The sequence below is a fragment of the Dryas octopetala genome, chromosome 1 (assembly GCF_963921425.1).
Source record: "Dryas octopetala chromosome 1, drDryOcto1.1, whole genome shotgun sequence".
In the NCBI taxonomy this organism is placed as follows: Eukaryota; Viridiplantae; Streptophyta; class Magnoliopsida; order Rosales; family Rosaceae; genus Dryas; species Dryas octopetala.
Window position 1 is genome coordinate 18,099,888 of NC_141366.1, and position 27,967 is coordinate 18,127,854.

General features: G+C 37.0%; 3 protein-coding genes across 8 annotated transcripts; 1 reads left to right on the forward strand and 2 right to left on the reverse strand.

Annotated features, from left to right (window-relative positions):
• Positions 1–2,482: 2,482 nt before the first annotated feature.
• Positions 2,483–13,758, forward strand: SIZ1 (DNA-binding protein with MIZ/SP-RING zinc finger, PHD-finger and SAP domain-containing protein). Of its 2 annotated transcripts, XR_015121689.1 has the most exons (18): positions 2,483–2,615; positions 2,782–2,917; positions 4,333–4,413; positions 5,073–5,115; positions 5,220–5,292; positions 5,481–5,649; positions 5,877–6,007; positions 6,607–6,675; positions 7,364–7,451; positions 7,544–7,619; positions 7,779–7,852; positions 8,057–8,164; positions 8,543–8,704; positions 9,341–9,445; positions 9,534–9,614; positions 9,718–10,942; positions 12,738–13,125; positions 13,209–13,758. XR_015121689.1 is itself a non-coding variant. In XM_086239567.1 (17 exons), the coding sequence occupies exons 2-17, from the start codon at positions 2,894–2,896 to the stop codon at positions 12,878–12,880; spliced, it is 2,652 nt and encodes an 883-aa protein (XP_086095693.1). In that variant the 5' UTR covers positions 2,483–2,615; positions 2,782–2,893; the 3' UTR covers positions 12,881–13,758. The 2 variants fall into 2 exon arrangements, 1 of the variants encoding a protein (XP_086095693.1); XM_086239567.1 differs by having other exon boundaries at positions 12,738–13,758.
• A 3,582-nt stretch (positions 13,759–17,340) lies between these two features.
• On the reverse strand, positions 17,341–21,009 carry GTF2H2 (general transcription factor II H2). Its single transcript, XM_086255558.1, has 4 exons — positions 20,684–21,009; positions 19,562–20,023; positions 18,922–19,297; positions 17,341–18,003 (listed from the first exon to the last, which is right to left on the reverse strand). The coding sequence occupies exons 1-4, from the start codon at positions 20,957–20,959 to the stop codon at positions 17,852–17,854; spliced, it is 1,266 nt and encodes a 421-aa protein (XP_086111684.1). The 5' UTR covers positions 20,960–21,009; the 3' UTR covers positions 17,341–17,851.
• A 1,253-nt stretch (positions 21,010–22,262) lies between these two features.
• On the reverse strand, positions 22,263–27,949 carry LOC147298772 (RNA-binding (RRM/RBD/RNP motifs) family protein). Of its 5 annotated transcripts, none has more exons than XM_086245920.1 (13): positions 27,780–27,889; positions 27,317–27,580; positions 27,168–27,239; positions 26,826–27,053; positions 26,219–26,300; positions 25,864–26,040; positions 25,056–25,232; positions 24,794–24,964; positions 24,222–24,309; positions 23,928–23,986; positions 23,313–23,378; positions 23,002–23,094; positions 22,263–22,707 (listed from the first exon to the last, which is right to left on the reverse strand). In XM_086245920.1, the coding sequence occupies exons 2-12, from the start codon at positions 27,514–27,516 to the stop codon at positions 23,011–23,013; spliced, it is 1,404 nt and encodes a 467-aa protein (XP_086102046.1). In that variant the 5' UTR covers positions 27,517–27,580; positions 27,780–27,889; the 3' UTR covers positions 22,263–22,707; positions 23,002–23,010. The 5 variants fall into 5 exon arrangements, with proteins under 5 accessions (XP_086102046.1, XP_086102045.1, XP_086102044.1 ...); XM_086245919.1 differs by having other exon boundaries at positions 22,263–22,710; XM_086245918.1 differs by having other exon boundaries at positions 22,263–22,918.
• Positions 27,950–27,967: the final 18 nt, after the last annotated feature.

Consider the following 27,967-nt stretch of genomic DNA (forward strand, 5'->3'; position numbering starts at 1 on the left):
AGCTTTCCCATGTTGCTTTTGGAGAGGGGGCCGAGATCAACAGACCATATTGAAAGGGATCGAGATCTATTGGAATGACTTCATTTTTCCTTGTATGGGTCCTTCCTATCTCCATCTTCTTAACGCGGCTGTCGGAGCTTCCGATTTGCCTTTTAATACTGTTATTTTATTGTACATTTTTCATGGGTTAATTACATATTTACATCTACCACTTCTAAATTATATCATATTTGACATTTTGTCCCTCAAATTAAATTTTTTGATACTTTATACCTTAAATTCAATTTCGTTAAATAGTCTACTCTAAGACTGTTAAAAAATTTAATTTCTCATTTGCACACATGGCGGCACGTTAGCACCACGTGACTTTCTACCTGAGACATTTTTGTGTTAATCATCAATTGAAGCTGAAAATGGGACAAAGAAAATGGCCTCAAGCATAAAGCCACGTAGTCCTGCTGCTGCGTGTGCATAACTAATAGATAAATTAACTTTTTTACAATTTTAGAGTAGAGTAGTTAACGGAATTGAGTTTGAAAGATAAAAGTGTGAAAATTTTTAATTTAAAATATAAGGTGTACTATATTAAATTGTATTATATTATGTATTAGATTGCACTGCATTGTAATTTAACACGCAATTTAAGTATCGTGCTATTTTTTAAGTTCATGCCTCAATAAATTATAATTTCATTGCAATATAATACAATTATACAGTCCAATTCAATGAGGCGAATCGATTTATCCAACAATTGCAAATAAAAAATAGAGTACCGATAGACATTTGAAATTTGTATACCAAATAATGTGGCATATGGATTTATTTGAAATTTATTTATTAACAAGAAGTAAATATTGACACATTATTTTGGCTTCTCAATTTAGGATACATAACAATATTGTAAAAGAAATTTGTTGCCAAAATGACCTATACATGTGCAAAAATGGTTTTCTGTGGGACCCACTCATGATCGTGCAATGCTCATTCCTCCCTCTTTCCTGATTCCCTTGTGCATGGCTTTTCTAGTCCTCTATGATCGTCCCCTAGCTTGGATGAAAAAATTATTAAGTTGCGTAAATCCCAAGGGTGACTATTAATCTAAATTTTATGATTGGTTTGATGTCATGGCAAGATCAAAGTGGCAAACAAGATTTTCAATAGGACTGGATTGCAACAGTATATACAAACCCAAGGCAAAAAAAAAAAAAAGAGGTTAATTTTAGCAAAAGTGCTTTAACTATACTCTTTTTCGTAGTTGAGGATGTCACATTCAGTTTATTCCAATTAAGAATTTTTGGTAAAAAATATCAATTTTGAGGAGCAAAAAAGGTCTTTTACTTAAAAAAATAAAACTAAGTATAAAAAATTATTAAAAAATAAAAATAATCATAAAAAACAGTTTGCAAAATAAAATTAAAAGAAACTAAAAAAATCCACAAAATAAAACTAATTGAATTTTAAAAAGTTTTTTCAAAAAAAAAAAGGGCCTCCTCCTTCCCTAACCAAGCCCTACCCACCATTCCCCCCACCACCTAGCCCTGTCCCTTCCCCCACCATCTAGCCCCGACCCTTTCTCTTCCCTCACCTCGCCCCACCCCTCTCCTCTCTCTGCCTTACTTTCTCTCTCATCTCTCTTTGCCACTCCTCTCTTTCTCTCTGCTCCCCCAGCTAGCTCCCATCCACCGCCTCTCCGTCCTTTTTCCTACCCTTCCCTCATCCCAGTCGCACCTTCCCCCACCCAGCCTGCCTGCCCTCCTTCCCACCCTTCCTCCCTCTCCTCTCGCCTCACTTTCTCTCTCATTTCTCTGCCTCTCCTCTCTCTCTCTCTCTCTCTCTCTCTCTCTCTCTCTCTCTCCCCCAAGGCCTTCTCCGCCCCGCCCTTCCTCCACCTAGCCCCGCCCCTCTCCTCTTTCTGCCTCACTTTCTCTCTCATCTCTCTGCCCCACCTCTCTTTCTCTCTGCCCTTGTAGCCAGCTCCCCTCCACCGCCTCCATGTCCTTTCCCCCTCCTCACCCCACCCATTCTCATCTGTGTCGCAACCCCTAACCCAGTTTTGTTTAGTTTAATTATTTTTATTGTTTAGTTTTCTTTTTATAATTATTTTCTTTGATAATTTTTTAGGTAAAGAAATGTTTTTGCCTTTCAAAATTGATATTTGTTGATAAAATTTTTTTAATTGAGTCAAAAAGAAAGTTTGAAATTTGTAATTGGAATAATGTGAATGTTGCATCTCAACTCTAAAATATAATATGAGTTATTATCCTCAATTCCAAAGTATAGTATATATGAGTTATTTTACTAAAATTATAGTGTAAAAATAAAGTGGGAGGCATTGCGCCAAAAAAAAAAAAAAGGAGGCGTGGCAAAACAACATGCACGTGAGCGCACCGAAACCGAACCCGGACCTGTCTCCGTCAAAAAACCAGATTGGATAATCGGCGATAGGTCCGAAACATGTAATTGGGGGATTGGTTCTGGTTGGGTCTCGGTCAAAAAAGAAACGCAAACGCGAAAGGCAATAAACAAAAACAACAGGGACGAGTAGTGGGAGAAGTCGGCGTGGAGCAAAAAGCCCCTCTATTCCTCGACTCCGTCCCCAGTTTCCGTTCGCCCAAGTAAGATTGGAATCCATTTCTTGGGTATTTTTATGCTTGCGATTGTTGCTGAAATTCAGGGACTTAGGGTTTTCAGTTGAAATGTTTTGTTTTGTTTGGTTTTTATTTATTTTTTTATTTTTTTTGGGTATTTTGATTAATTTTTTGTTTGGTGTATTTTGGTTAGATCGATCCCTGTGGAGGCTATGTGCTGGTTTATTTGGTTTGGTGGTTGATTAAATTGTTGTTGCAGAGAAGATTCTGTACTATTTGGGCATTAAGTTTTGGTGGTGAAAAATATGGATGTGGTAGCTATTTGCAAGGTATTTAGCTGATTTGTTGTAATTTGATCACTTTTTTTTTAATACTTAATTGTTCTAGTTTTTGAAACTTTCTGGGAAAATTAAGTTCTTGTTAGTTCTTATAGAATTTGATGGATGATTCTTTAGTAAGTGTGCAAATTTTGTGTTGGATGAAGTTTTGGCTTTTGGTAGAACATTAGCTTTAAAAAGTTTCATTTGCTTTAGTCAACTATGGTCTCTTTTTTACTTAGTGAATTTAGATGACTAGTATGTTCTCATAAGAAAAAGAGAATATAGTCGCCTAGTATGCAATCAGTGTTATTGTATGCCTCAGTGGAAATAAGCTTATATAAGCAGCTTTAGGTATGGCACTTTGTTTGCTATTATCCTACTAGTATATGAGATGATGTAGTTTGGTTCATCTGAATTCTAGTGACATCCTTAATTTTTGTTATATTTTTCATTAGTATTGTTTGTGTGACTTGCATAAGGTGTGAATGGATGACATAAGAAGAAACAATTTACTACTTTGAATTACAGAAATGTGAGTAAAGCAACCTCCAATACAGTTTATCATGAATAGTTGTGTAGTAGTTTTGGTGGGGCATCGCCTTTTAAGAAAACTAACTAAATAGAGTCGCATACTTGGTTGCAAGTATTTTCTATCCTTCCATGTCCCATGGTTTTTTCCTTTTTAAAAAAAAAAATTTGGTGATGAGGTATGCTACATAGCTTTTATCCTCCTTGTAGTGCATTGGAAGCAAACTTTTCTCATTTTATACTTGAATTTACATCCAGCCACATTTTTTCCTGGATGAACGGAGTTTTTAGGATATACTGGCTCTATCACTTAAGAAAAGAAAAAAGATTGTAATATATATATATATATATATCGTCACTTGTAGTATACCTCAAATTGTTCTTTTAGAGCATCATTCATCTGCTATTCATAGTGTTGTTTGTTAAAGCAGTTGATTTGATGCCTACTGACTGGGATGCTTGCTGTTATTGAATACTCTCTCTCTCTCTCTCCCTCCCTCTCTCCCCCCTCTCTCCCCCTTGCTGCACTGGTAGCTTGTCTTTCGCTTCCTGGCCCGCCATTCCTTTTTTATTTAAAAGGAGTGAATTTTCATTGTATTACTATAAACCTAGGACCCAATAGGCCAAAATTCAGGTTTTTCAGAAGGCATGCACGTGAATATGTTATTTCTTCCAGAATCACAACATTATTTTATAGCATAGATAAGATGAACGTTTGGAGAACGGAGTGATTTAGCTATTTATTTACATTTCAGTTGCTGTATGAAGCCCTAAATTTGGTTAGGTGGAGAGCGTATGATGTTACTACTGTGAATTATTTTTGTGTCGATATATGCGAAGTGGTGGAATGTCATTTCTTGCGGTGCGTTTATTACAATTTGTGTTTACTCTTGTAGGACAAATTGCAATATTTTCGAATAAAGGAGCTCAAGGATGTCCTCACTCAATTAGGTCTTTCAAAGCAGGGGAAGAAGCAGGTGAGATGCCAGAAATATCGCTCTTGTGCTGCGATGCTGGGTTCCTGTGGATCTGGATATCGTCTATGTGCTCACCTTGGCACTGCATTCTGTGCTACAGTGGCTTGTACTTGTTTTGAGTTCACTGGAAGTCATGCTTTTTGGGTTCCCTTGTTCCTGTTAATACTCCTAGAAAAGAATTAGTTCCTGTTAATACTATCTATTGAATTTGGGCCTAATTTGTTAGTATTGGTTTGAAACTTTCCTTGAAGTGAGTTATTAATGTGTTTCGGTAAAAAATTTTGCATGTTGTGTTATGCATTATTATTCTTGATGATTATCAGAATTGCCTGGTTTATTTGGGTCTCTCCCTCTCTCTCTCTCTCACCAACAAAAAATGCTTCTATCATTTAAGTTTCCTGCTGTCAATTCTATATAAAAACAATGCAACTGAAAAGATGGATAGGTTCGATTTCCAGTCCTGTACATATGTTTTTGCTATTCCTTGCCATGCTGGCATTTCAGTCCATAGATCTGTCAATTCATTTGGTATGCTTTTGGCTGGAACTTTGTTGTGCTTGTATAAAGTAAGCAAACTTTGTTGTCCATCTGTATTAGGTTTTTGAGATTAACGTCATTAGGGAAGACAATTGTCTGATTTCCCTATATCTATTATGCAGGATCTTGTTGACCGAATATTGGCCATTCTTTCTGATGATCAAGGTAAATGGTTCTATACAATTGGTTTCTCTGGTTCATAAATTCTAATTGTGATTCTTTGTTTTAAAATAAAGAAACATGACTGTATTATTTCTATTTATTTACAGTTTCTAAAATGTGGGCAAAGAAGAATGCTGTTGGAAAGGAACAGGTGGCAGAACTTGTAGATGATACCTATAGGTTTGTCCTCGTATATCCAAATCTTTCTTGCATGATTTTATTAAAATGCTGGAATTCCCTTTCTTTGCCTTTGGTTTTAATTCGATTTTTCGTGACTTGACACCTAGAGATCCACATGATATATATCATGTGGAGCTGTAGTTTTTGTATATGCTCCTATGACTTGTTTATGTTTTCTGTTTCCACAGAAAAATGCAGATTTCTGGGGCCACAGATTTAGCATCAAAGGGACAATGCATCTCTGATAGTAGTAATGTGAAAATTAAAGGTGAAATTGAAGACCCCTTCCATTTCCAGTCTGATATAAAGGTTCGTTGTCTCTGCGGGAGTTCATTACAAACAGAGTCGATGATCAAGGTATGCTTTAAATATATATATGCTTCTCTTGATTTCTTGAGTCCTGTTAGATTGTAGCATAGCTGTTTATTAGCAAACACAGAAATAAGTGATTGTTTAAGAATCAAGAGTCTTCTACCTGTCCTTTTGTCATTTGATTACTATTCTCACATGATACATTTCATCATTTGAGCACCTTTGATGCACATTACTAATGGCTTTTGATTTTTCTGGTTCTTTTATGGCAGTGCGAGGATCCAAGATGCCATGTGTGGCAACATATGGGTTGTGTTATAATTCCAGAGAAACCTATGGAAGGCAATCCACCAGTTCCTGAACTATTTTATTGTGAAATCTGTCGACTAAGTCGGGCTGATCCGTATGTAGAACCAGTATTCTCTTTTTATAAAACCTGTATATAGTTCGGGTGTTGATAATTATTTGGATGTATTATTTTGAATGTGTCCTTTAACTGTTAGCAAACTTATCTTTCTTTTCTTCCTCTTCATTGTTTTTTTTTTTTGGGTGGTTGGGGTTATGCATGTTGATCCACTTTCCCACCTTTCTCATTTTCTAAATTGGGCTAAGTAGATAGCTAAATGTTCCATATTATGATGTTTTGATATATCAAGTCACTGTATCTGCACATCAATGTGTTATTCTATTTTGGTTTGAGATATTCAGCTATACAGATTATTTTTGTTTCATATCACATTTGGACCTAGTTTAACTAGTAACTGTAGTATGATGGGTCAAACTCAGTGACTAGGATTTATGGCTTTGTGAGGATTTTCTATATCAACAGGTTATGGTATTTTGATTTCTATCATTCCTTCACTTTAGTTGTTTGATGTAATGGCTTTTGCCTCACTATGCATATGTTCCATTTTTACACTGCAATTTTTGTGTCACCTTTTAAGCTATGGCATTTTGTTCTGCTTTTTTTGGCTTTAATTTCTTGCATTTCTTTTTATTCAGGTTTTGGGTAACTGTGGTTCATCCTTTACACCCCGTGAAGTTGACTGCTACAAGTAATCCAAATGATGGGTGGGTGGATTCATTTTTTGCATTGGCTTCTAGCTTAGACATGAAGTTCTTAAGTTTTTGTTTCCCCTGCTTTTCTTGAAGCTTTGATGATGCCAAGAGGAGGAGTTTCAACTAGATTTTTATATTTTCATCGGACGAAAATTTGGAAATTTTTTGCTTGAGCCATACTTTGAAAAATAGTCCAGAATTCCTTTTTGCAGTGCTTTTTTCTATGTGTTTGTATTATATGCATGCAGTTTGCACATGCACTGAGTAATAAAGTTTCAATTTCAAGCAACAATTTAATTTTGCCCCAAAGTTGCCATTATGTTATTTTTGAGTGATGATACTTAGTTGTTAAGAATATGGTACTGAGCATAAGTGTGGGAGTAGCTGGTACTTACTTCACAGTTCATAAACTGTTCACAAGTCATAATATTCAAAGAGTTCATTTTGTGTTTCCTGAAACTACTTGTTACTCTATTTAAATTTACTATGAAGATTTTAAAGTTTTCTTTAACGAGCAGAAAACCTTATGGACTATGTTTCTGTTGTCCAACTTTTTGATTGCTATTGACAAAGATCTATGTACACTAACATACAGACAGGCAGACCCACTTTCTGATAATGTATGCACATTTATCCATGTTTTTATTGCTGTGCTTTACATCTGATTTTGTTCCTTACCACCCCTGTACAAATTTTATAGTTCAAACCCAATGCAAAGTGTGGACAGAACATTTCAACTCACAAGGGCAGACAAGGACTTATTGTCTAAACAGGAGTATGATGTTCAGGTTGGTTAATGTGTTGAATGATGATTGGTGAATCATTGGCCTTATATTTAGTGCTAAATGTATTGATTTATGCATTTTGACGTAATTTGCAGGCTTGGTGTATGCTTCTGAACGATAAAGTTTCATTCAGGATGCAATGGCCGCAATATGCAGAGCTACAGGTCAATGGTATGGTGATGCTGTTTCTTCCACAATTATTGATGAAATTAAAATTTTGAGTTATGGTGTTAGAGAGGTAGCTTCAGCATGGTTATGTATCTGGAAGATGTAAATACATCCACTTGGTTTTACTCTGTAATAATGGAGATTATGTTGGACAATGTGCAGGCATGTCTGTTCGTGCCATTAATAGACCAGGCTCGCAACTTCTCGGTGCTAATGGTCGTGATGATGGCCCAATTGTGAGTTCTTTTCCCTGTACACTTATAAGCTTTTAGTTGTCAGTATTCTTGTCATGATCTTGACCCATGTCATTTTCTTTCCATTTGAGATGAGATTACTTTGTGTGCGACTCCAGGGCATATTCTGATTACTCTCTGATTCCAAAAACTTGACAAGTTGTTTCTTGTGTTAGTATCTTAGTTTACTTCATGTTGTTTTGTCAGATCACACCATACACGAAAGACGGAATTAATAAGATTTACTTAACAGGATGTGATGCCCGTATTTTCTGTTTGGGGGTTCGCATTGTGAAGAGGCGCACTCTGCAACAGGTAGCTCCAATTCTTTGAAGATAATTTTTGGTATCTGCCATTATTCATCTTGTAGTTCCTTTAATATATGCTTGTAAGAGTTGTGCATGTAAAGCATTGCTTGTCAAACTTTACCAACAAATCTCTCTCATTTATGCAAATGTCGTGAGGCTGGAATTTGTACATGGACAACTTTTGAGCTCAATATTGTAAACTTACAAGACTAGTGTTTTTGTGGGTGTCCCCGTCAAGACTAGTGTGTTGATCATTTGATATCTCTGACAGTACTTGTCCATTTTCAAGTATAATTTTGTCTGTGGCAACAGATAAGAGTTATCTATTATTGAATTTTATTGGTATTTTTTATATTTGTAAATTTGTCCCAATTTCTTTTTCTAGATACTCAACCTGATTCCCAAGGAGATAGACGGTGAGCGTTTTGAAGATGCTCTTGCTCGTGTTTGTCGTTGTGTTGGTGGTGGGCCTGCAATGGATAATGCTGATAGCGACAGTGATTTGGAAGTTGTTGCAGATTCTTTTACTGTCAATCTACGTTGTCCGGTTAGTTTCATTTCAAATTTTAAAATATGCAAAATGCTCACTTCTATTTAGGAGTTTAAGCCCAGCCAGGGAATATAAGACAATTATTTAATGCACAGTGGAATGCTATAATTTATATGAATTTTATCTCTGTGTCTGGGATGGAGAATCTTTTTTGCAACTACTGTCTCAACTCTTGGATTCAAGAAAGCTTGAATTGCCAAGCTACCAAATTACCAATAATCAAGGCATTCATTGCTAACTTCCTTTTCTGATTCTTGCTTATAACTTGACTCAAGTTATCAGGAGTCTGTCTCACTATTGGTTAGGCTAATTGTTGAAATGCTCATTTAAGTTCCAACGCTGTGTCAGTGTCTCTACTAGGGTTTTGAATGTCCCAACGAATGATGGGAAAATATTTTAATAGCAGGAATATGTTGATATTAATTGTTCTTACATGAACACGTACTTTCCATGTAGTTCCTTTATATTTTCTTGGCTATTTTAGGAATCCATGTTGCAGTATTTTCTTTACTATAGGGCATCAATTGTTGGAGAGAGGTTTTCGTAAGTCGAGTAATGTCTTTCATGCCTCGACTTTCGAGTGCAATTGGTTTCTGGAACTGAATAGCGTATGTTTCTGCATGTCTTTGATAGATGAGTGGTTCAAGAATGAAGGTTGCTGGGAGATTTAAACCCTGTCTCCACATGGGCTGTTTTGATCTTGAAGTTTTTGTGGAATTGAATCAACGTTCAAGGAAGGCAAGCTTGTACACACAATGTAAAATGTGGTTGTATTGTACTTGTTATTGATTTGTTTGTTTGACCATGCTTTGGTTTGTGATTGCAGTGGCAATGCCCCATTTGTCTCAAGAACTATGCACTGGAGAATGTCATTATCGACCCTTATTTTAATCGTATAACTTCAAAGGTAATGCCTTCAAATGAACTGGAGAATACTGTGGTTTTAAAGTATAATTTAATTCATTCATTCTCTATTTATTTATATATTTTTTGGGGGTTGGGTGATACAGATGAGGTCTTGTGGAGAAGATGTAGCAGAGATTGAGGTGAAGCCTGATGGTTCTTGGCGAGTGAAGGCCAAAAGTGAAAGTGATCGTAGGGATCTTGGGGAACTTGCACGGTGGCACCTTCCTGATAGTACTCTTTGTGTCCCAACGGATGGGGAAAGTATCCCAAAAACTGAAGTGTTGAAGCAGGTCAAACAGGAAGGTGTTTCAGAAGGTCATACTACTGGTTTAAAGCTTGGGATCAGGAAGAATCGTAATGGCTTTTGGGAAGTCAGCAAACCTGATGATATGAACACCTCTTCTGGTAATAGATTAGAAGAGAAGTTTGAAGACCATGAGCTAAAAGTTATCCCAATGAGTAGCAGTGCCACTGGAAGTGGTAGGGATGGTGAAGATCCGAGTGTAAATCAGGATGGTGGTGGGAATTTTGATTTCTCTACCAACAATGGAATTGAGATGGATTCTTTTTCTCTGAATGTGGATTCAGCATATGAATTTGCTGGACACAATCCTTCTGCACCAGTAGGAGATGCAGAAGTTATTGTACTAAGTGATTCAGATGATGATATAATGCCTTCTGGAACCATCTTCAGGAACAATAGAACTGATGCTGGTGGGATTGCTTTTCCTGGGCCCCCTTCTGGGATTGCTGATTCATATGGTGAGGATCCCGTGCTTGGGACTGGTGGGAATCCATGCTTGGGTCTTTTTAATGGAAACGATGACGACTTTGGTATGCCCCTCTGGCCACCATTACCTCCTGGAACTCAAGCACCCCCTGGGTTTCAATTATTTAGTTCTGAGGCAGATGTACCAGATGCCCTAGTCGGCCTGCAGCATGGTTCTATTAATTGTTCCACATCCTTGAATGGATACACATTGGCTCCAGAAACTGACATGGGATCTGCTACCTTAGTCCCCGATTCTTCTGTTGGTCGTCCAGATCCTGACATGAATGATGGCTTAGTTGACAATCCCTTGGCTTTTGCTGGTGATGATCCCTCTCTTCAAATATTTCTTCCCACAAGACCATCAGATGCATCAGTTCATTCCAATTTGAGAGATCGGGCTGATGTGTCAAATGGTGTCCATACTGATGATTGGATATCTCTTAGGCTTGGGGGTGATGCCAGTGGCATTAATGGTGAGTCTGCAACTCCAAATGGATTGAATTCAAGACTGCAAATGCCATCCAGAGAAGGTGCCATGGATTCTTTGGCTGACACAGGTTTGTTTTCTTTTGACAGAACTGCTACAAGTATGAATTTTAGATAGGTTCATGATTGGCATTAAAGGGAGCCTGATGGTCTATGTATGCTAATGTTTTAATATGGACACAGCATCCCTGTTTTCATTTGTGTGGTTTGCTTGAAAGCTGATCTTATTTTATTGGCGATGAACAATTTCACCCTAAATTTTTTACTCCACCTATGAAACAAAGTTTGAGTATGGGAGGAATTGGAGGGTGCTTTTTTCCTCTTGCAACCCGATAAAATAATTCAGGGCCAGGGGTTATTTTCACATCCTTATATTGCTATAACCACATCCTCTTTAATGAGGTTATTAACTTCTCAACTCCATCCCAAATTTCTTAAAAGGAAGATAATAATATTTTTAACTTTAATTCCACCCCTGTGAATCAAAAGAGATATTTCCCTCCAATTCTTTCTAAAACCATATATGGCTAAGCCTCTGGATTGTTTTATTAAAAGCAACATTTTTTTTAAGCTATTGAAGCTCAAATTCTTCAAACCAGTAGTAAGCAGATTGCAAAGAAAACCAATTTGTTTATCTTTGTCACTAAACAAACCAGGAAACATAACAAGTTCCAGAAATATTGCTAATCTAATTACAATATATTCATATATATATATTTTTTAATTTAGTTGAATTACGTGAGCAAGCTTAAATTGTTTCATCCAATTTAAGTCTTGCTTAATGTAGTTGTCTTTTATCCTTTTAGAGTGCCATGCTAGTAGCTGAAGATTTTAAGTAAAATTGGGTTCAAAAGGTCTCACCCTATGCCAAGTGGTTATAAGTTTGATGGACTTCCTTTTCTGAGTTCATTCATGTAATTAATATTGGATAACCAGCAGAACTCAATCAAGCAAAACAGTTTCACACACCTCCAACCTGTCAGTTGAGCAGAATCAGAATATATTTTTGTTTTTACTTAATTATTAGATATTGATGGGTGTGATAAGGTGCCACAAATTTCTTTTATACTCGTCTGTTGTAAAAGCCAAAGAATTAAAAGAGAGTAGATTACAAACATGCTTAAAATGTGAGATACAGTCACATTTAACATATATATATATATTTTAAATTTTGTATGGGTTGTGCAACAGCTAAGTCTCACTTGTTAAGATGAATAATATGCTATCTCAATTGGCAAACCTCTCCTTTCTGGCTATAAGTTCTACCTTTATACACAGGTCCACATCTATGTTTTCAGTATGTAATGAAGTGGGTTTTACCCAGCTTCCTTGAGCTGAAGCTCATGTGTGGAATCACGTATTCATGTTCATATACAACAATTCAAATAGGCATCCCATATTTCATTCACAGACATGGCCAATCCGTAACTCTTCCCAAGCTTGTTAACGTGGACAATGTCCATTATTCCGAAGCTCATTTCATCCACTGCATCATGTGCATCTTAGTTCTCTCTAGCTCCTCTGTAAAACAGGAAAAGTTCATAATGTTCATCTAAGGCACGACGAAGAGAGGCAGACTCTTTGCGTGACTCTTCAGAGATCGAGTATGGAGGTTAAGAGAGAATTGGAGGGATGTCCCATGTACAATCAACCTATAGTCGGTGCTTTTATGTATAAATATTACTAATTTTCTTTTAGGAAATCTACATTGATAGTATGGAAAAGTCAATAACCTCATTAAAGAGACTGGCTATAGCAATATAGGCATGGAAGTTGTCCCACCCATTATACTGTTGTCATTCCCTATTTGGCAGTGTTTCCAGTTTAGTTAAAGATTATTAAGGCTCACTCTTTTACCTTTTGCAGCTTCTTTGCTTCTTGGTATGAATGATGGTAGCAGATCTGACAAGGCAAGCAGGCAGAGATCGAATAGTCCCTTCTCATTTCCTCGCCAAAAACGTTCTGTAAGGCCACGGTTGTATCTCTCTATTGACTCAGACTCCGAATAAAGGAACTGGAACCTGTTTTCTGATGACTACTTGCACTTTTATTTTTGTCTCTCCTGGATGGAAGGCATATCCTGGAGGAAATCTTATGATTGACTTTGAGAATCTAGTTTTGCATCTAAATTTGAAGAAAGGCTGACAGACATTTTGTTCCTGACAAGTGATGGAAGAGTTAGATGTGGTACAAGGCATCTGGCTGCATGCTTACAAAACTTGTGCTGGCACCTGCAGAATTTTGCTCGTAATTTGTAAGCTGTCGGCATTTCAGCATATTCCAGTATCCTGTTTATGCTTCGGGTAGCTGTGTTGCTGATACCTATTTATCTGACAGGGTTGTTCGAGTTCTCTTCTCCAATGATCTGCAGGTCCAGTGCTAGTATTGTACAGGAGATAGTGATTTTGAATCCGGAAAATCGGGATTGAATCTGTCATTTTAAATCCTTGGATGTAGTGGGGGAATCCCCGATCAAAGAAATACGAAATAGCTTGCCTTGTCTCGGTTTTATAATGAGAGCAATAGCTTGTAAATATTTACTCAGATTCAGCTGTTTATAGAAAAGTCATCATTTTTTTGAAAATTGGTATTTATGTTTCTAGCCTCACCGTTTTAATACGGCTTTTTGGTGCCCATTACTGTCAGGGTACGATATTTGTATTAAACTTAAATGAAGTCCATTTTGAGTGCAGGAGGTAAGGCTCTTGTGCTGTTGCTCTGATGGCCCGACATTAACAAGTCAAGATTGTTGAAATTAGAGTATTGATCTGGTGAGTTGACATGAGAATTCTTGAAGGTTTAGACCTTAAATGTATATGGGATTCTGTTGGGTTTCATGCGAGACCATGCCAACTCCTATTTGATGGTTATGCATAGAATTATTGTTATTCTGATTTCGCTGGCTGATTATGTTCCTATGCACTTGTATGTGAACAAAAGATGTGCAAACTTAATCTGCTGTACATGCAATAGGATGGTAAAATACTTAATAGTCTTCGATGATAATTTATAGCTAAAATCCAAAATGTTTTAGAGCATTTAAATAAGTGATGTTTTGTTTTATTGTTAAGAGGTAAAATTTCTGTTACTTACATTCCTTATGAAATCACATTAGTATATGGATGACCTAGTATTAGCAAATATCTCTCAGATTTAGTATCCACTTATCCCTTTCATATGGATGACCTAGTACAGTGGATTGAACAACTATGGTTCTGTAAGATAGCGTATAACATCAGAGTTAAATAAAAGTTTTCTTGTCATAAAAAAAAAAATTGACATTAGTATGTAAGTTTCATTTATGAAAATTTGGACGAAATATCAGAACTTTTTAAAATTGCTTAAAGTTTAAACTAGATGAGATTTTCGATTCTAAACTAATTCCTTCCCTCTTGCTCCTCTTGCTTAGTACCTAAACTAAAAAAACTTGTATACTACTTATCAAAAACAAAAATTTGTATTTAGTATTTGGCAAGTACCTCTCTGCAGAGAGTGGTACTCATCTACCAAATTATGGATCAAAGTAACAGCACAATTTGAATCAGCTTCAACCCCTACGACTTTACATCCAAGATTCCAAGTATATATGTTGAAGACCATAAAAAATGCCCCCATAACTCAACCTCAAGAACTTGACCACAGCCGATATTATCCATGAAAACCTGAGATCCAAGTACACCATTTGAATCCTTGATTATGCCTCCGGCACCTATGTACCCTTGTTCACCACATCTGCTTCCCTTTCAGCTGTCTTCCGAGGCTAATTGTTCATTTGTACTCATTTCAGTACTGGGATCAGATGAGTCATGGCTTGCAGGCTTGGTCCTGCCTCATCAACCTCATCATCGGAAATGCTCCTATTCGACGGGATTTCTGCATCATCATCATCATGGTCGTCACCAACGAAATAAGCTTACGGGATAGACTCACACTCAAATCATATTTTCATTGACAAGTTTTTCCCATACTAGACTAGACTGATAAAAATGTCCATGCCAAATAACATCATGGGGAAGTTATTGTGTTGGGATGCATTGGCTGGATGACAAAACTAGTGAGTTTATTCAACATTTCTGAATAGTTTGGCCTTCTTTTGAATGCAGTGCAGTCATTCGCTTCCAGCTGCGTCAAACTCTTTGGTAAATCTGGGATTTCAATAAGGGTTGTGCAAATTATTCAACAACAGACAGTCAAGCTTGGGAAGGCCTCAACCTTTTGGGTGGTCGGTCCTCATCAGATGAGTAATGGCTTGGTCCTGCCTCATCATTATCAGTATCGCCTGTGTTCCACTTGATTTGTAACTTATCATCATCCTCGTGAATATGAAAATAGTCGAAAGGGACACACTCATAGCTATCTCCACTAAAGAATTTGTCCCCTACTAAACTGACTCCTGTTTTCTTCACCATGAAATTAGATGCAACTCTTACAGAAACCTCAACTGAGTCCTCGTCTTTCAAATTGAACTCATTGTTTAACAACTGTCCCTGTCAAATAACTTGGTCGGAAGATCTTGCAAAGCAGATGCTGGCTGGACAAGAAACCTAGTGAGCTTGGTATGATTTATAACAAAAATGGAGATAAGATTTGGATTCCTGTCGTATGGTGAACAAGAATAAATGATGCACACATTGTCACAGTCAACGCTTTTATTTTATAACCAATAACTTGAGGCACTGTAAAATAGACTAGGCCACCCTCATTTATATACGTGTACCACTCAGGAACATCATTTCCGGGAGATGAATACCACCATATCCGCTCGCAGTCCATCCCTATACCATGTGGACAAAGATTTGTATAAGCAATTAATATATGCTTGCGCATGCATGTATGAGTATTCAGAGAGAGAGAGAGAGAGAGAGAGAGAGAGAGAGAGAGAGAGAGAGAGAGAGAGAGAGAGAGAGAGAGAGAGAGCAGGGATATTGGTACACCCTTTCATCCCAATAAATCTCATGGACTTCAACGACTACTTATCCAAGCCTGGAAGCTCAATGAGTTCGGGGGTTTTAAAAAGTCGGGTGATTGTGTTAGGTAATGGGAATGGCTGAGATTATGAATCTTCAACTTCTCAAGCAACTGTTAGACAAAAGGGAAAGCAAAAATCAAAATCCAAATGGAAGAGAAAGAAAGCGTGATGTTAGCATGTATGTAGAAAACCAAAAGGAAATTATCATTAATAATAACTTGGTTGAGCTATATCATACCCCAGGATCCCTCCAAACGTGTTTGAGGATGCTATACTGCAGGTCGATAGCAACTAGGTTTCGTTGATCAAAGTCGTTTGGTATGAACTTTAGAGGGAATCCATGCCAGCAGAGCCATCATAACTTTTTGGAGAGATCTTCGTAGCTTCCAGTGAGCTGCACGTTGTTGAGTTGCAGCAATCTCGATCTCTTCATCTTTTTGAATGCTTTGGTACTGAAACTAGCATTGTTAGATCTTGGAAAGTTTAGAGTCAGTCCTTCAATTATTTTAGTTCCCTGTTAACAAAAAGCACTAAATCAAAAAGATTGTCCCAATTATAGCAACATTTTGGCCAATCAAGCACTGTATTACTTGATTTTTGCAAATGCTACTGCAGAACAACACAAATGATATAGAAAACCAAACCCACATTGAGGGCATACAATTTATTAGACTCTCGGATGCATATTCTAGCTAGTCTTGTATTATGCATTCTAAAATTTGGTTGGGAAAGTACTTACAGATTTTTCTGTCACTACTTCTGTTACATCTTCGTGATGCCACAATCTACTACATTTTGAGATTTTGTATGAACGATTTCTCTGCCCATGTCTTGAAGAAAACCATGCATCATCAACTTGTTTCTTTCACTAAGAATTACAAGACAGCGTTGAAGGAGGACTTGGATTGCCTGCACCAGGTCCGCTGTTATAACTTCCCCTCTTCACAGTTCGTTGTTATCGATAAACACGTTGATCCCAGCCTCTTCTAATGCCATGAAGAGGTGGCTTGTGAAGTTGTGTGTGTCTTCGCATCTGAAGCTCAAAAACATGTCATATATCCAAGGCTTTGAGGAGGAGGATGAGGATGAGGATGAAGAGAAGGCTGCATGGGTTGTGCTGGTAGCCATTGGTAACACAGGTGTACTGCAGTGCTTCTGAGAAGACAAGTGCAAAATGGAAATTAATTGGCCGAGCCCCATCAAAAGGAAGGCAGGTTAATTCGTGAAAGGTTGACTTATGAGAAATAAAGCAAAAATTAAAACAAATTGGTCTTCCCACCAAGACAAGTTGTTTGGGATTGAATTTTAATCTCAACCTTTGTTTCATTATCTTAACCTTAAATCATATTGTGTACATGGTGTATAACTGTTGACTACAACTATATAAAAATTGCTGTAGTTTTCCTTTGCAAGGGGGCACAAAAGGGGACAGTGTGTCCAACAAGCCCCAGTAGGAGTAATGAACTCGACTCTTGATATCTCAAAAGTAAGGTCCAGCTATTTTAGCCCTTGAGATCAAAGCAAGATCGAACACTATCTATGAAGTTATCAACAGGTGGGCAAAAAATGTCAATTCACATCCAAGCAAAACCAAAGCAGATGGTAGCAAATCTTGTCTAAAGACAACAGGTTTATTCAGATCCACATGACATCAAGGCTGCATATCTGCATTTCCAAATTTACATCTCTTCTCTATGAAGTTATCAGTAACAAAACCCAAACTTCAACTATATGGGGGAAAAAAAAAAAAAAAAAAAGGAAAAAAGAAATTCCTGATGAAGAACTCTGGTTCGTCATTGTACCGCAAACACTATTGTTTCTTATCTTGAAATGCTTGATGAAGTCCATGCCCAACTCCCAGTTGCTCCAATGGGTAGATATTATGTAGATGAGTTGCCTCGGAACCATTAGTATCTGTGGCTGTAGTCAGTTTATGAGTTTGGGTAGCACAAGCAATCATGAGACCAATTATGCGGAGGCAGCAGCACTATCAAAATCATGAAGGCAATACTCATCCTCCTTCATTAGCAGCTGGAATCTTGGAGTGCCTGGTGCTCTCACAACCTGGGCAGTTATGTAAGCTCTCATGAATATATATGTCACAATCAAGACAGAAGTGGTGCTTGCATTTTGGGCAAGCAACATGAAGGCTGGGTTTGTTTCCTGTTTCATAAACAGTGAAAAGAAATGTAAGCAGGGAGGTGATGACACATTGTTACATAGGCAAAGAAATGCAATCAGTAGAAGAACTAAAAGAATCAACTAGGTTTATATACGACTTCAATTTTAAAGATTTTATGAGACATGTTCTTTCTTCTTTCCCCTTTAGTTTTAACACATATTTAGCCAAATTTCAAGGTTCATCTTTCCACTCTTCTCTTTTCTATTACTGACTCTTTTTGGAGGGAACAAGAAAAGGCCTTTCATTCTCTTGTAAACTTAGCCTATTCCAATTTAGACCAACTCCCCCTCAAGTAGTCTCATCATTGTTCACGTCTCAACTGTCAAAGCAGCTAGATGCTGCTTCCTAAGGGAACATCTGCTAACATGTTGGAAAATAATGGCATTAAGACAAAGAATCACTACGTTGCCCAGCTTCCTTAATGGGACCTTGCATAAGTTCTGTCAGACCTAAAGGTCAATCTTTAATAGACCACATAATTGATATCAAGCATATTGCCTGGTGTTAGATATCGTGGCCAGAATAAAAATAAGTTGGGAGTCAAATCTGTTCAATTTTATCTCAAATAGACATAAGCTATTGCCATGGGTTGTCAATTATTTGTGGAGGTATTTAGTATTGTCTTTCAGTGCCTAGAGAAGTACAAATCTGCTTCCTCAGTTGTTTTGGAGATCTCAATTTGTCAGTTAGTGGTTTGCTTTCCTTTCATCTCTTATGCATTTCTTTAAATAGTGACAGCAACACAAGGCATAGAAAACATGACTGAGTTTCAGCTACAAAGTTTCATAATATAACCAAACAAAAACATAGATGATCTAATTGCTTCCCCATTTAAATGCATGAATTATCAAATTTAGTGCAAAAGCTCTTGATAACTATTAATGTAGATAACAACTTACCAGGATTGAGAAGACTTTGTTGGCAGCCAAAACAAATTCTGGGTAATTTGTTTTTCGGATCAATTAGTAGTGACAGAGAGACTTCATCAAATGGTACAATTGGAAAGAGATGATGATAAGACCTTGCCAAATGAGGTGAAGAAATGAGTGTCAACCCACAAATGCGACATTCAGTAGGTAGCTCACATACGCGTGCCTTGCATCTTGGACAGGTGTATCCAGCTCCAATCTTTGCCTCCTTGTGACATGAACAAATTGCCACAGACCCCTCTGCTGCTCTTTGTGGGAAGCCCATCTTTATCAAACTAGCAATTGCAAATTCTGCTATTGCTGGAGGTGGAGGTGCATGCTCCAATATTAACTCTTTCAAGTGTGACTACACAAGAAGATACATATCAAAATGAATGTTTGAAAAAAAAAAAACTTAGCATTCTCATTTCACCTTCTTGAACCTCTCTCTGAGAAAAAAGATCATTTTCCTATCTCTATGAAAACATTAACTCTGTTTCTTATTCTAGGTCATCATCAAGGTCATTCTTGGGACAATGGTTAATCTAGATGATAGAATTTGTGCTCAAATACCTTGAAAACCCAAAACCAATATTATTTTAGCAGTGTATGGTTAGTTAGCTGAACTCACCTCATCCAATGCGATATAGTACAAGCCACCAGTTTCTTGGCAGAGATGTTTGCATATAAAAATTTCCGCAGAGAGACCAATAACTGAGCACCTAATTTTAGATTTCTTACATTTCTGGATAGTCTCCATTATATCTCCCGGATCACAGGTACTGAGAGCTGAATATAAGACCAAAACTTCTCTATGGCCATAAGTTGGAATCTGATTTAGATACCCATGAACAAGATCCAGTGCATTCTGAAGGGACGAATCGCCTGAGCATTCCAATTTACCCATCAAAGCTTTAACATGAGACTCGGGACTGCCCCCAAGATCCGTTAAGCAATGAGCAACGCCATCTTTTATAGTCACCAGGCCAACTTGACTAAGGGGATTCTGGTAGAAAAACTCTCTAATGAAAGCCTCAACATGTTTTGCAACCACAGCCCTCCGGCTTGGTCGAAAATCCATTTCCGCAGCTGCCTACAAATATTAAAAGTAACCAAAGGTAACAATTTAACAGCACACATTAGGAAAATATACATCACAAGAACTTGCAAAAACTTTTGGATCAATGTATCCTAATATACCATTTGAAAAGCATAAAGATCAGTTCAGTTTTCTCTCATCATTTTGTTTCTAATTTTCCTAGCAACCAAACATTCTGTAATCTAAATTTCTTCACCATTTTTATTATAGAATAAAGATGATAAACCAATATCCTTGGTTGACCAATCTAGTTATTTCAATGTACTCAAAGCTTCAAACTTTAGCAAACAAAGGTTCCAGAAAAGAAAAAAAACCAATTCCAGCATACCAAACCAAAGAACAATAATTAGACACTCTCACTCTCTCTCTCTCTCTCTCTCTCTCTCTCTCTCTCTCTCTCTCACATAAACACAGACAAACACAGAATTGAATAAAGCAGCCTTAAAACTCATATAGGAATCAATTCCAGCAAACCAAACCAAAGAAATATATATTAAACAAAACACACACACACACACACAAAATTATCACTAAAACTCAAAAGGGTGTTAAGAAAATACACACACATACTCTATCTCTCTCTCAGACTCTCTCACAATCGAATAAAGCATCCTTAAAGCTCAAAAGGGTGTTAAGCAAAATGGAATCAAATACCTTAGAGAGGTCGATAACGATGTAAAGGTAGCGAATGAGACCCTTTTGGATGCGAGCAGTGGAGGCAGCGCGAAGGCGGCGACGGTACTGGGCATGGTAGAGGGTCTGGTTGTCAATGGGCCGAAGAAGCCCAGACTCGTCCTCCTGCAGAGACTCCCATGACCTCTCATCAGCGTAAGCCCTTTCCCAAGCAGCGAGGCCTCCACTGTTTCCTTCATCTTCTTCGTCGTCCTCTTCTGCTTCTCCGTTTAAGCGTCGTCTTTCCTCGCCGTTCATGTTTTGATGTACCAAGATTACTACGGTTCTTGGAGGGGGAGTGAGAGTGAGACCCGGAGCTCAGAGACACACACCACGTCATAATGGGCTTGTAGGCTTTATTTTTTTTGTTTTTTGGTAAACTAAATATACTTTCATTTGTTTACACTTTACACACACCAATTTCATAATAGGGTTAAATACAAAAATGTTCCACGAACTTTACAGTGAATCTCAATTTGGTCCACTAATTATAAAAAGTGTCAATTTGGTCCACAAACTTTTCAATTTGTACCAAAACAGTACAAACGCTAACTTTCATCCAAAAATTAACGGAATTGGTCACATGAAAATGTGATGAACGGACTGAAATACCTCTGAAAATGTGGTCACTTGCTGTGCACATGATCACTTTTCGTTAAATTTTTTCGATAGAAGTTAACGTTTGTACTGGTTTGATACAACTTGAAAAGTTCGTGGACCAAACTGACACTTTTTATAGTTAATGGACTAAATTGAGATTCACTGTAACGTTTGTGGACCATTTTTGTATTTAACCCTTCATAATATTAACAAAAGAATCCCATCATTTTTCTTCCACAAAGTGAGGCTTAGAGGGAGGTAGAGGTGTATAATGGACCGGACTGGCCCATTTAAAGTGGGCTCGGTCCGTTAATAAGTGGGTTGGGTTGAGTCCAGCCTATACATATGGGCCGAACTGGACCAATGTTTTCTATCATGTTGGGTTAGCTTGGCCTGAGCTCGTTTTGTGTTGGGCCGGTCCAAGTCCATTATGGGTTTAGACCAGCCCGTTTATAATATTATTTTTCAATTTTTAATTTTTAATTTTGGTGGTGAAATTGAATAGAAAATTAAAAAATTTGATAAAAAATAGAATGACATTAAAGATTATTTGATTTATTAAACAATAATAAAAATTTAAAATAATTAATTGGACCAGTCCAGCCCGACACTACTCATTATTGAGTGAATTATGGATCGGACTGAATTTAAGGTTTAAAATAATTAATCCAACCCAGCTCGATTATTAAATGGACTAGCCCAAACATGATACAAAGCACGAATGACCGACTTTAAATAGATCGGCCGGGCCGTTGTACACCTCTAAAAGGAGGGAGGGATAAAGATAAGTAGAAAAGTTGATTGAGGCCCATTGATCCCCGTTTAAAGTTTTAAACCCGGTTGGAATTATAAATTTCAGATTGGTTATTTCAAGGCAATGTGAAATAGGTCACTTCCACAAATCCATATACATTTTTAAATGGATAAATTGATCATTGCCAAAATGGGTAAAGAGGAGAAAAATCAAAATTATCAATAGTGATATTAACATAAATTTAGCCAAATTTGTACTAAATATATCAACTTCATTATCAATACATGCCAAAAAAAATAATTCATTACCAATAAAAAAGCTGCAGGGGTTGATAGACCCCCATTGCCCCCACTATGTCTTCGCCACTGCCTGCATCAAAGACTCCACAAGTCAAATCATCTGGGATGGCAGCATAAAATACTTGCATGCACCTTCCTGTACAAGGAGTTAATTGGCTAGCTTGCACCCAAACCTTGGAGACAGCATGAATCAATGAGAAAAACTATGCATCCCAATACAGCACTTTCTAAAACTTTTTGAGCAGATGCAGGAATGCCTAGTTGAGACCATCTGGGTATGTATCTTCAACCTTTTTAGCACCAGCTCTCAGTCCACTTTTGCTCCATGTGTAGTAATAGATTAAAGTTTCTGTCTACTACACCACAGAACATTCATGCTAAATAAGTTCTGGAGATACATTTATTTAAAAAGAAAAAAAGAAAAAGAAATCTACTTATGTTAGTATAGTAAGCTGAGGGTGCTGATCACCCGCAACCTTGTGGGAAATCGAAATTTTAGAAACTGGTAACATTGCTGACTGAGAAGCATCAAGTTATTATAATTTCAAGCCCATGGCACAACACCTTGCAAAAATGATACTTCAAAATAGTGAGAATAATTGCGGCTTGCTTATAAATACATGGCAAGAGAAGAAATAAAATCCAACCTGAACTTCCTAATTTTCTTTGGCAGCTGCAGGATTCCGGCCAAATTGGATTATCATTGGTTTGCCCTTGAACACATACCCATTTACTAGATTCTGCAACCAAAGGTTAAAATGGCATAACAAGTGAGAGCTGTATCACTGCTTCAGCTCAATAGCAATATAATAGACAAACTAAATCTGCTTGAATGGTAACCAAGGGTTATATATTGCATACAACGCAATATAACACCATAAAACTAGCAGACTAGCCTCCAAAACCATGATGATGCTAAATTGTACAATTGTTGATACAAGATTGGCATGATACATACCAAAGCATAATGGGCTAGTTCAACTGATGGAAATGTCACAAAAGCTTGGCCCCTCATTCTTCCTTCCTGACAACCAAAATATTACTTTTAACTTGCAAATAAGAAACTATCTCACTTGATGCAGATGCAGAGATCGGTACAAAAATCGTAACTGGATTTGAATTCTATATCATGCCACAGACACTTTATAAAGAATAAAATCTTCACAACAAGAAGTCTTTATCAAGGCATTCAAATTATACATGGACTCTTTCTTTAAACTTTGGTGATATTCTTTCTTCATATGTCAAGGTAAAGCTCTCGTCCCAACCTCATAGTCCCCCACATTCCTCTCAAACTGGACTCATAAATAACTCCTAATATTTTTATCTTTTTCTACTTTTTTTTTTTTTTTTTTCTGGTATTCAATTATGGATGATGGTACAAAAGAGATTTTCACAATTTTCTGCAATTTCATTTGACAGTTGTATTGAACCTTCTTTTACTAAGAGTAGCAAATACAGATAATAAAAACTTGTATCTATTGTACTTTAAGAGGCTAATACAAATGTGGTCCATCTAAAAAACAACTTAAGACATCAAACTGAATCAAGAATAAAGGTAAAGTGACCTTACCTTCATAAGCTTCACACCGAGACCAGATTTGGCTGCATCAATGGTTCCAAATAATGACCCTACAGCATAATATACGTATTACAATAGGTAGAAAGGTTAATCAATTTAACAGTTCTTGGACAAGGAATATTGGAGAGTATTTCTCCTGTTTGGAAACCAAAAACAGGAGAGATGTGAAGAGAATTTACATGCAAGGAAATCACTTCAACTCTTAGAATATCTTAAATTACTTGCAGGGACAAATAAGGTTCCAAACATACTGTAAGAGAAAATTAAATTAGATTGTAAACTCACCAAATATGTAGTAGAAGTCATCAGCAACAATGTCCTTTGCCAAGTTCTTTATATACAACACAGAGGCAGGATTCCCAGCTGTATAGTTCTGCAGATTCCAAGTGAGATCTTCATACTAAATAATTTCTTTTTTTGGAAGTCAACTAAATCGTAATTTCTTCAGACCCAGAACTAAAATGCACATTAAGGAAAATTAAAATAGTAACAAGATAGTTTGCAACAAGTTATACTGCAGACAAAAATTTCCTCATTTCTGCTGCCAGGAGCTTCTAAAAGTCAACTCTGGTTTCCAAATGACCAATAATCATACATTTTTCAACAAGATCAATCTTTTAACTAGTGACTTAAAGAAGGACAAGGAAACATATTATAACATATAAGGAAAACAACTTTAAGTTTTATCAAATTAAGACTGTCCTATTATCATGATAACTATGTGTTGAATTCATGAGAATTATATTAATACAGGTTTGATCCTGCCGGCAGAGAATGTTAGGTTAGAGAAATTAGTAAACTCTATTGTCTCGGCATGCTCATTTTACCAAAATATAGCCAAAATTTCAAACTGGTACCTTAAACATTGGCAGTGATAATATTTCTTCCGGAGGCAACTTTCCTCTTTCTAGTTCTTCTGGAGTAGCAAAAGGGTTAACATCTGAACTCTCATCTTCTGGATGCTCTGATTCTTTGGTAATGCCATCATCTTCACGTTCATTGTTAACAACTTTTGGGACAATTTTTATCTGCAAAAATCCAAGAAAAATATACCAAAATTTGCTGAAATATAAGAGATCATCCAACAAATATGATCATTCATCTTGAAAAGTAAATGACCTGTAACATAGGGTTGTTCTTTTTTATCATTGGAATCTCTTTTGGGACCAGAGTAGCGGGTTTCAATCCAACATCTTCATGAGCTACATCCTTATCAACTGCAGGACCAACAATAGCTTCCCGTTTGACACGCTTCCTTCCTCTTGAGGCTCCACTAGAGGCTTTTTCATCAATTTCCTAATAACATTCAATTCAAAGTCTCAAAGGATGTACAAAGCAACTAGAACAATTAAACAGTCAATATAACTTTTTTCTTTTGACTTAATAGTATAAACATGGATGTGTGGACATATCAAATTGAAGAAACATGAAGTAACTTCCCGAAGTGTCACTTTTTCATGGAGTAAACAGATACAGATTAATTGAAATTTCATTCTTCTTGAAAACTTTTAAGGGTAAAACATCTAAACAAAAATTTACAACTCAACTTTTTTGGGGACTGGCAAGCAAAAGTTGATGTGCCACTCATTTTAAACCTCCAGAATTAGGGTGGGGAAATATTATTTGCACATGGTATATAAAGACATGGATATGCACACACAGTGAAATGATGTGGTCCAGATGCTTTAGTGCTCGTTTGGTACCATTTTCAATTTTTCGTAGAGGGAGAGAGATGAGAGTAGAAATAATGTTTTTTGAAATAAAATAAAAATATATGAGATTGTTTTTTATTTTATATTAAAACTATTCTACCCCTATTCTCTCGTCTCTCTCTCTCTCTCTCTCTCTCTCTCTCCACACACACATACACACACAAAAATAAAAAATGTAATCAAACGAGAACTTGGAAATCTACAGAAAAACTTACCTCATCCGAAGACTCCATTTCTGACTCTTCACTTGATAAAGCTGCCAAGGGAGGCTTGGCAGCCAGAGGAGGGGGAGGTGGTGGTAGTGGCACAGGTACTGAAGGCGGTAGAGGTGGAGAAGGAAGAGCCATACGAAATGGAGCTGGAATATTCATTTTGTTCATCAAGTGCAAAACCTACAATTCATAGTGTAAGTCTTAAATAATATGGCCCGAAAATATGTCTAGTTGAAAAATAGGGAAATCAAAAACCAAAAAAACAAGTCTAGTTGATAAGATCAAAAGAAAGTACATATTTAAATTATGGGAACTGAAGTATAATGTTACATTAGCTTTGCATGAGGTAAGAGAGAACCTGTGTATAAAAGCGAGGAACAGCAATAAGAGCATTTACAATGTTGGTCAAAATATTTCCATCTGGTGGCGGGTAAGCATACCTGAAATAAAGATTTATTAGTAAAAGAAAAGCAATTAAAACTTATTAGACGACAAAATACACAACATAGATATAACTTTCCATTCATATCACAAATGAGAATATGTTTAGGCAGGCCAAAGGTTAGATAATTAATTATCATCTCATGTAAAAAGAAGCTCAAACTTTAAACCACTATGGTTTCACTGTTGCCTTATTCATTTCATCAATCCATATTATCCAAGCCTTCTTGGTTGAAATAGCAAGACTCCTGTCCAGCTAAGGGACATAGCCAATACAATCATAAAAGGAACTCTTTGTAATATGAACTCAGAACATACTTGAAAATATAGTAGCAGCAAGTATTGATGACAGTTTATAATCTATGGAAGAAAAGGAGGGGGAAAAAAGGAAGAATCATGAAGAAAAGCAATTTAAGAAAAGAATATATCAAAACCAATCACATCTATGTATGTAATATTCATATATAGGACACCCTCATAAATATGTATGAAGAATTTAAAGAAAGTGAAAGGGTAAAACATACTCAAGGTGAGGAGGAAATGGATAGTCTACACCAAGCCTTGGGGCAATGGGCTCTGATCTTGAGACTTCAGTTTCTTGAATATCTCTTTTGATGGTAGGATTGTACACAAAAGATTTCTGTGATGTGGAAGTGGGTGGTAAAATAGAGTCCTTGTTGGCATCCTGCGACGGCTTATCCTTGTTGGCGGTGGCCCTCTCCACTTTTAAGACCTTACCAAGAAACCTCAGCCTACCCAAACAAAGAAAGCAACCCCACAAACCCAATTAGTAACCTTACATTGGCAATATGACAATTTGTTTGAATCATGAAAGAAAAAAGAGAATATGACATTGTTTTTGATACCCATTCAACTGGCGTTGTGCTTGGTATGCCAAGCCTTCATTTTGGAAATCCACAAATGCACAGTTTTTCAACCTGTAGGTACATATATACATTACAACAACAAGGAGAGAGAGAGAGAGACAGGGGGAGAGAGAGAGAGAGAGATTAACCGGCCAGTAGCAGAGCAAGAGCGGACAGAAGAAGCACCATAGTGGGACAAAAGCCGAAAAAGGGTGTCCTCAGGAATGGCTTCAGGAAGGTGACGAATCAATAAGCTCACCTTACTGCTACTGCTACTTGGTGATTCTTGAAAACCAAACTGTTGTTGATGTTGTTGTTGCTGTTGCTGCTGCTGCTGCTGCATCATCATCTCAACTCTCAAATGGACTTGTCGGTTTTATGTATCAGCCAAAATTTCTTACTTCGCCCACTACCTATTCATGAACAATTTGTGAATTTTCAATGAATGGTAAAAAACCCAGTTGCTAATCAAAAAAAACTTTGCCTCTCAGTTCTCACAACCCTTCAACACCATGATTGATAAAGCCATTTTTCTTCTAAATGTAACCTAATCTAGACACTACACAAACAACACTAATTAAGTCTTTGGCTTTGAAAACTGTTTTTCCAAACCTGGTGCTTATTCTTTCAATCCCAAGTGTAAGATTTTGATATGTAATCGGGGAAACCACGACAGAAGCGAACTTAAGAAATAAGAAGAATACAGAGTACAACTGTACAAGCCAAAGCCAGAAAGACCCATTGGTTCCATACCTTTCGCTATGCACAATTGCACAAATGTGGAGACTTCGTAGATGCAC

Coding starts and splice junctions, on each gene's coding strand:
- LOC147298772 (XM_086245917.1), bottom strand. CDS start 27,516: ATGATGATGCAGCAGCAGCAGCAGCAACAGCAACAACAACATCAACAA. Junction 26,301..26,825: donor CCATTTCCTCCTCACCTTGA/GTATGTTTTACC, acceptor TCTTTATTTCAG/GTATGCTTACCCGCCACCAG. Junction 25,233..25,863: donor AAATGGAGTCTTCGGATGAG/GTAAGTTTTTCT, acceptor GAATGTTATTAG/GAAATTGATGAAAAAGCCTC.
- SIZ1 (XM_086239567.1), top strand. CDS start 2,894: ATGGATGTGGTAGCTATTTGCAAG. Junction 9,446..9,533: donor TGAATCAACGTTCAAGGAAG/GCAAGCTTGTAC, acceptor TTGTGATTGCAG/TGGCAATGCCCCATTTGTCT. Junction 9,615..9,717: donor TTAATCGTATAACTTCAAAG/GTAATGCCTTCA, acceptor TGGGTGATACAG/ATGAGGTCTTGTGGAGAAGA.
- GTF2H2 (XM_086255558.1), bottom strand. CDS start 20,959: ATGAACGGCGAGGAAAGACGACGCTTAAACGGAGAAGCAGAAGAGGAC. Junction 19,298..19,561: donor ACTATATCGCATTGGATGAG/GTGAGTTCAGCT, acceptor CTTCTTGTGTAG/TCACACTTGAAAGAGTTAAT. Junction 18,004..18,921: donor ACAAAGTCTTCTCAATCCTG/GTAAGTTGTTAT, acceptor TTTATGAAACAG/GAAACAAACCCAGCCTTCAT.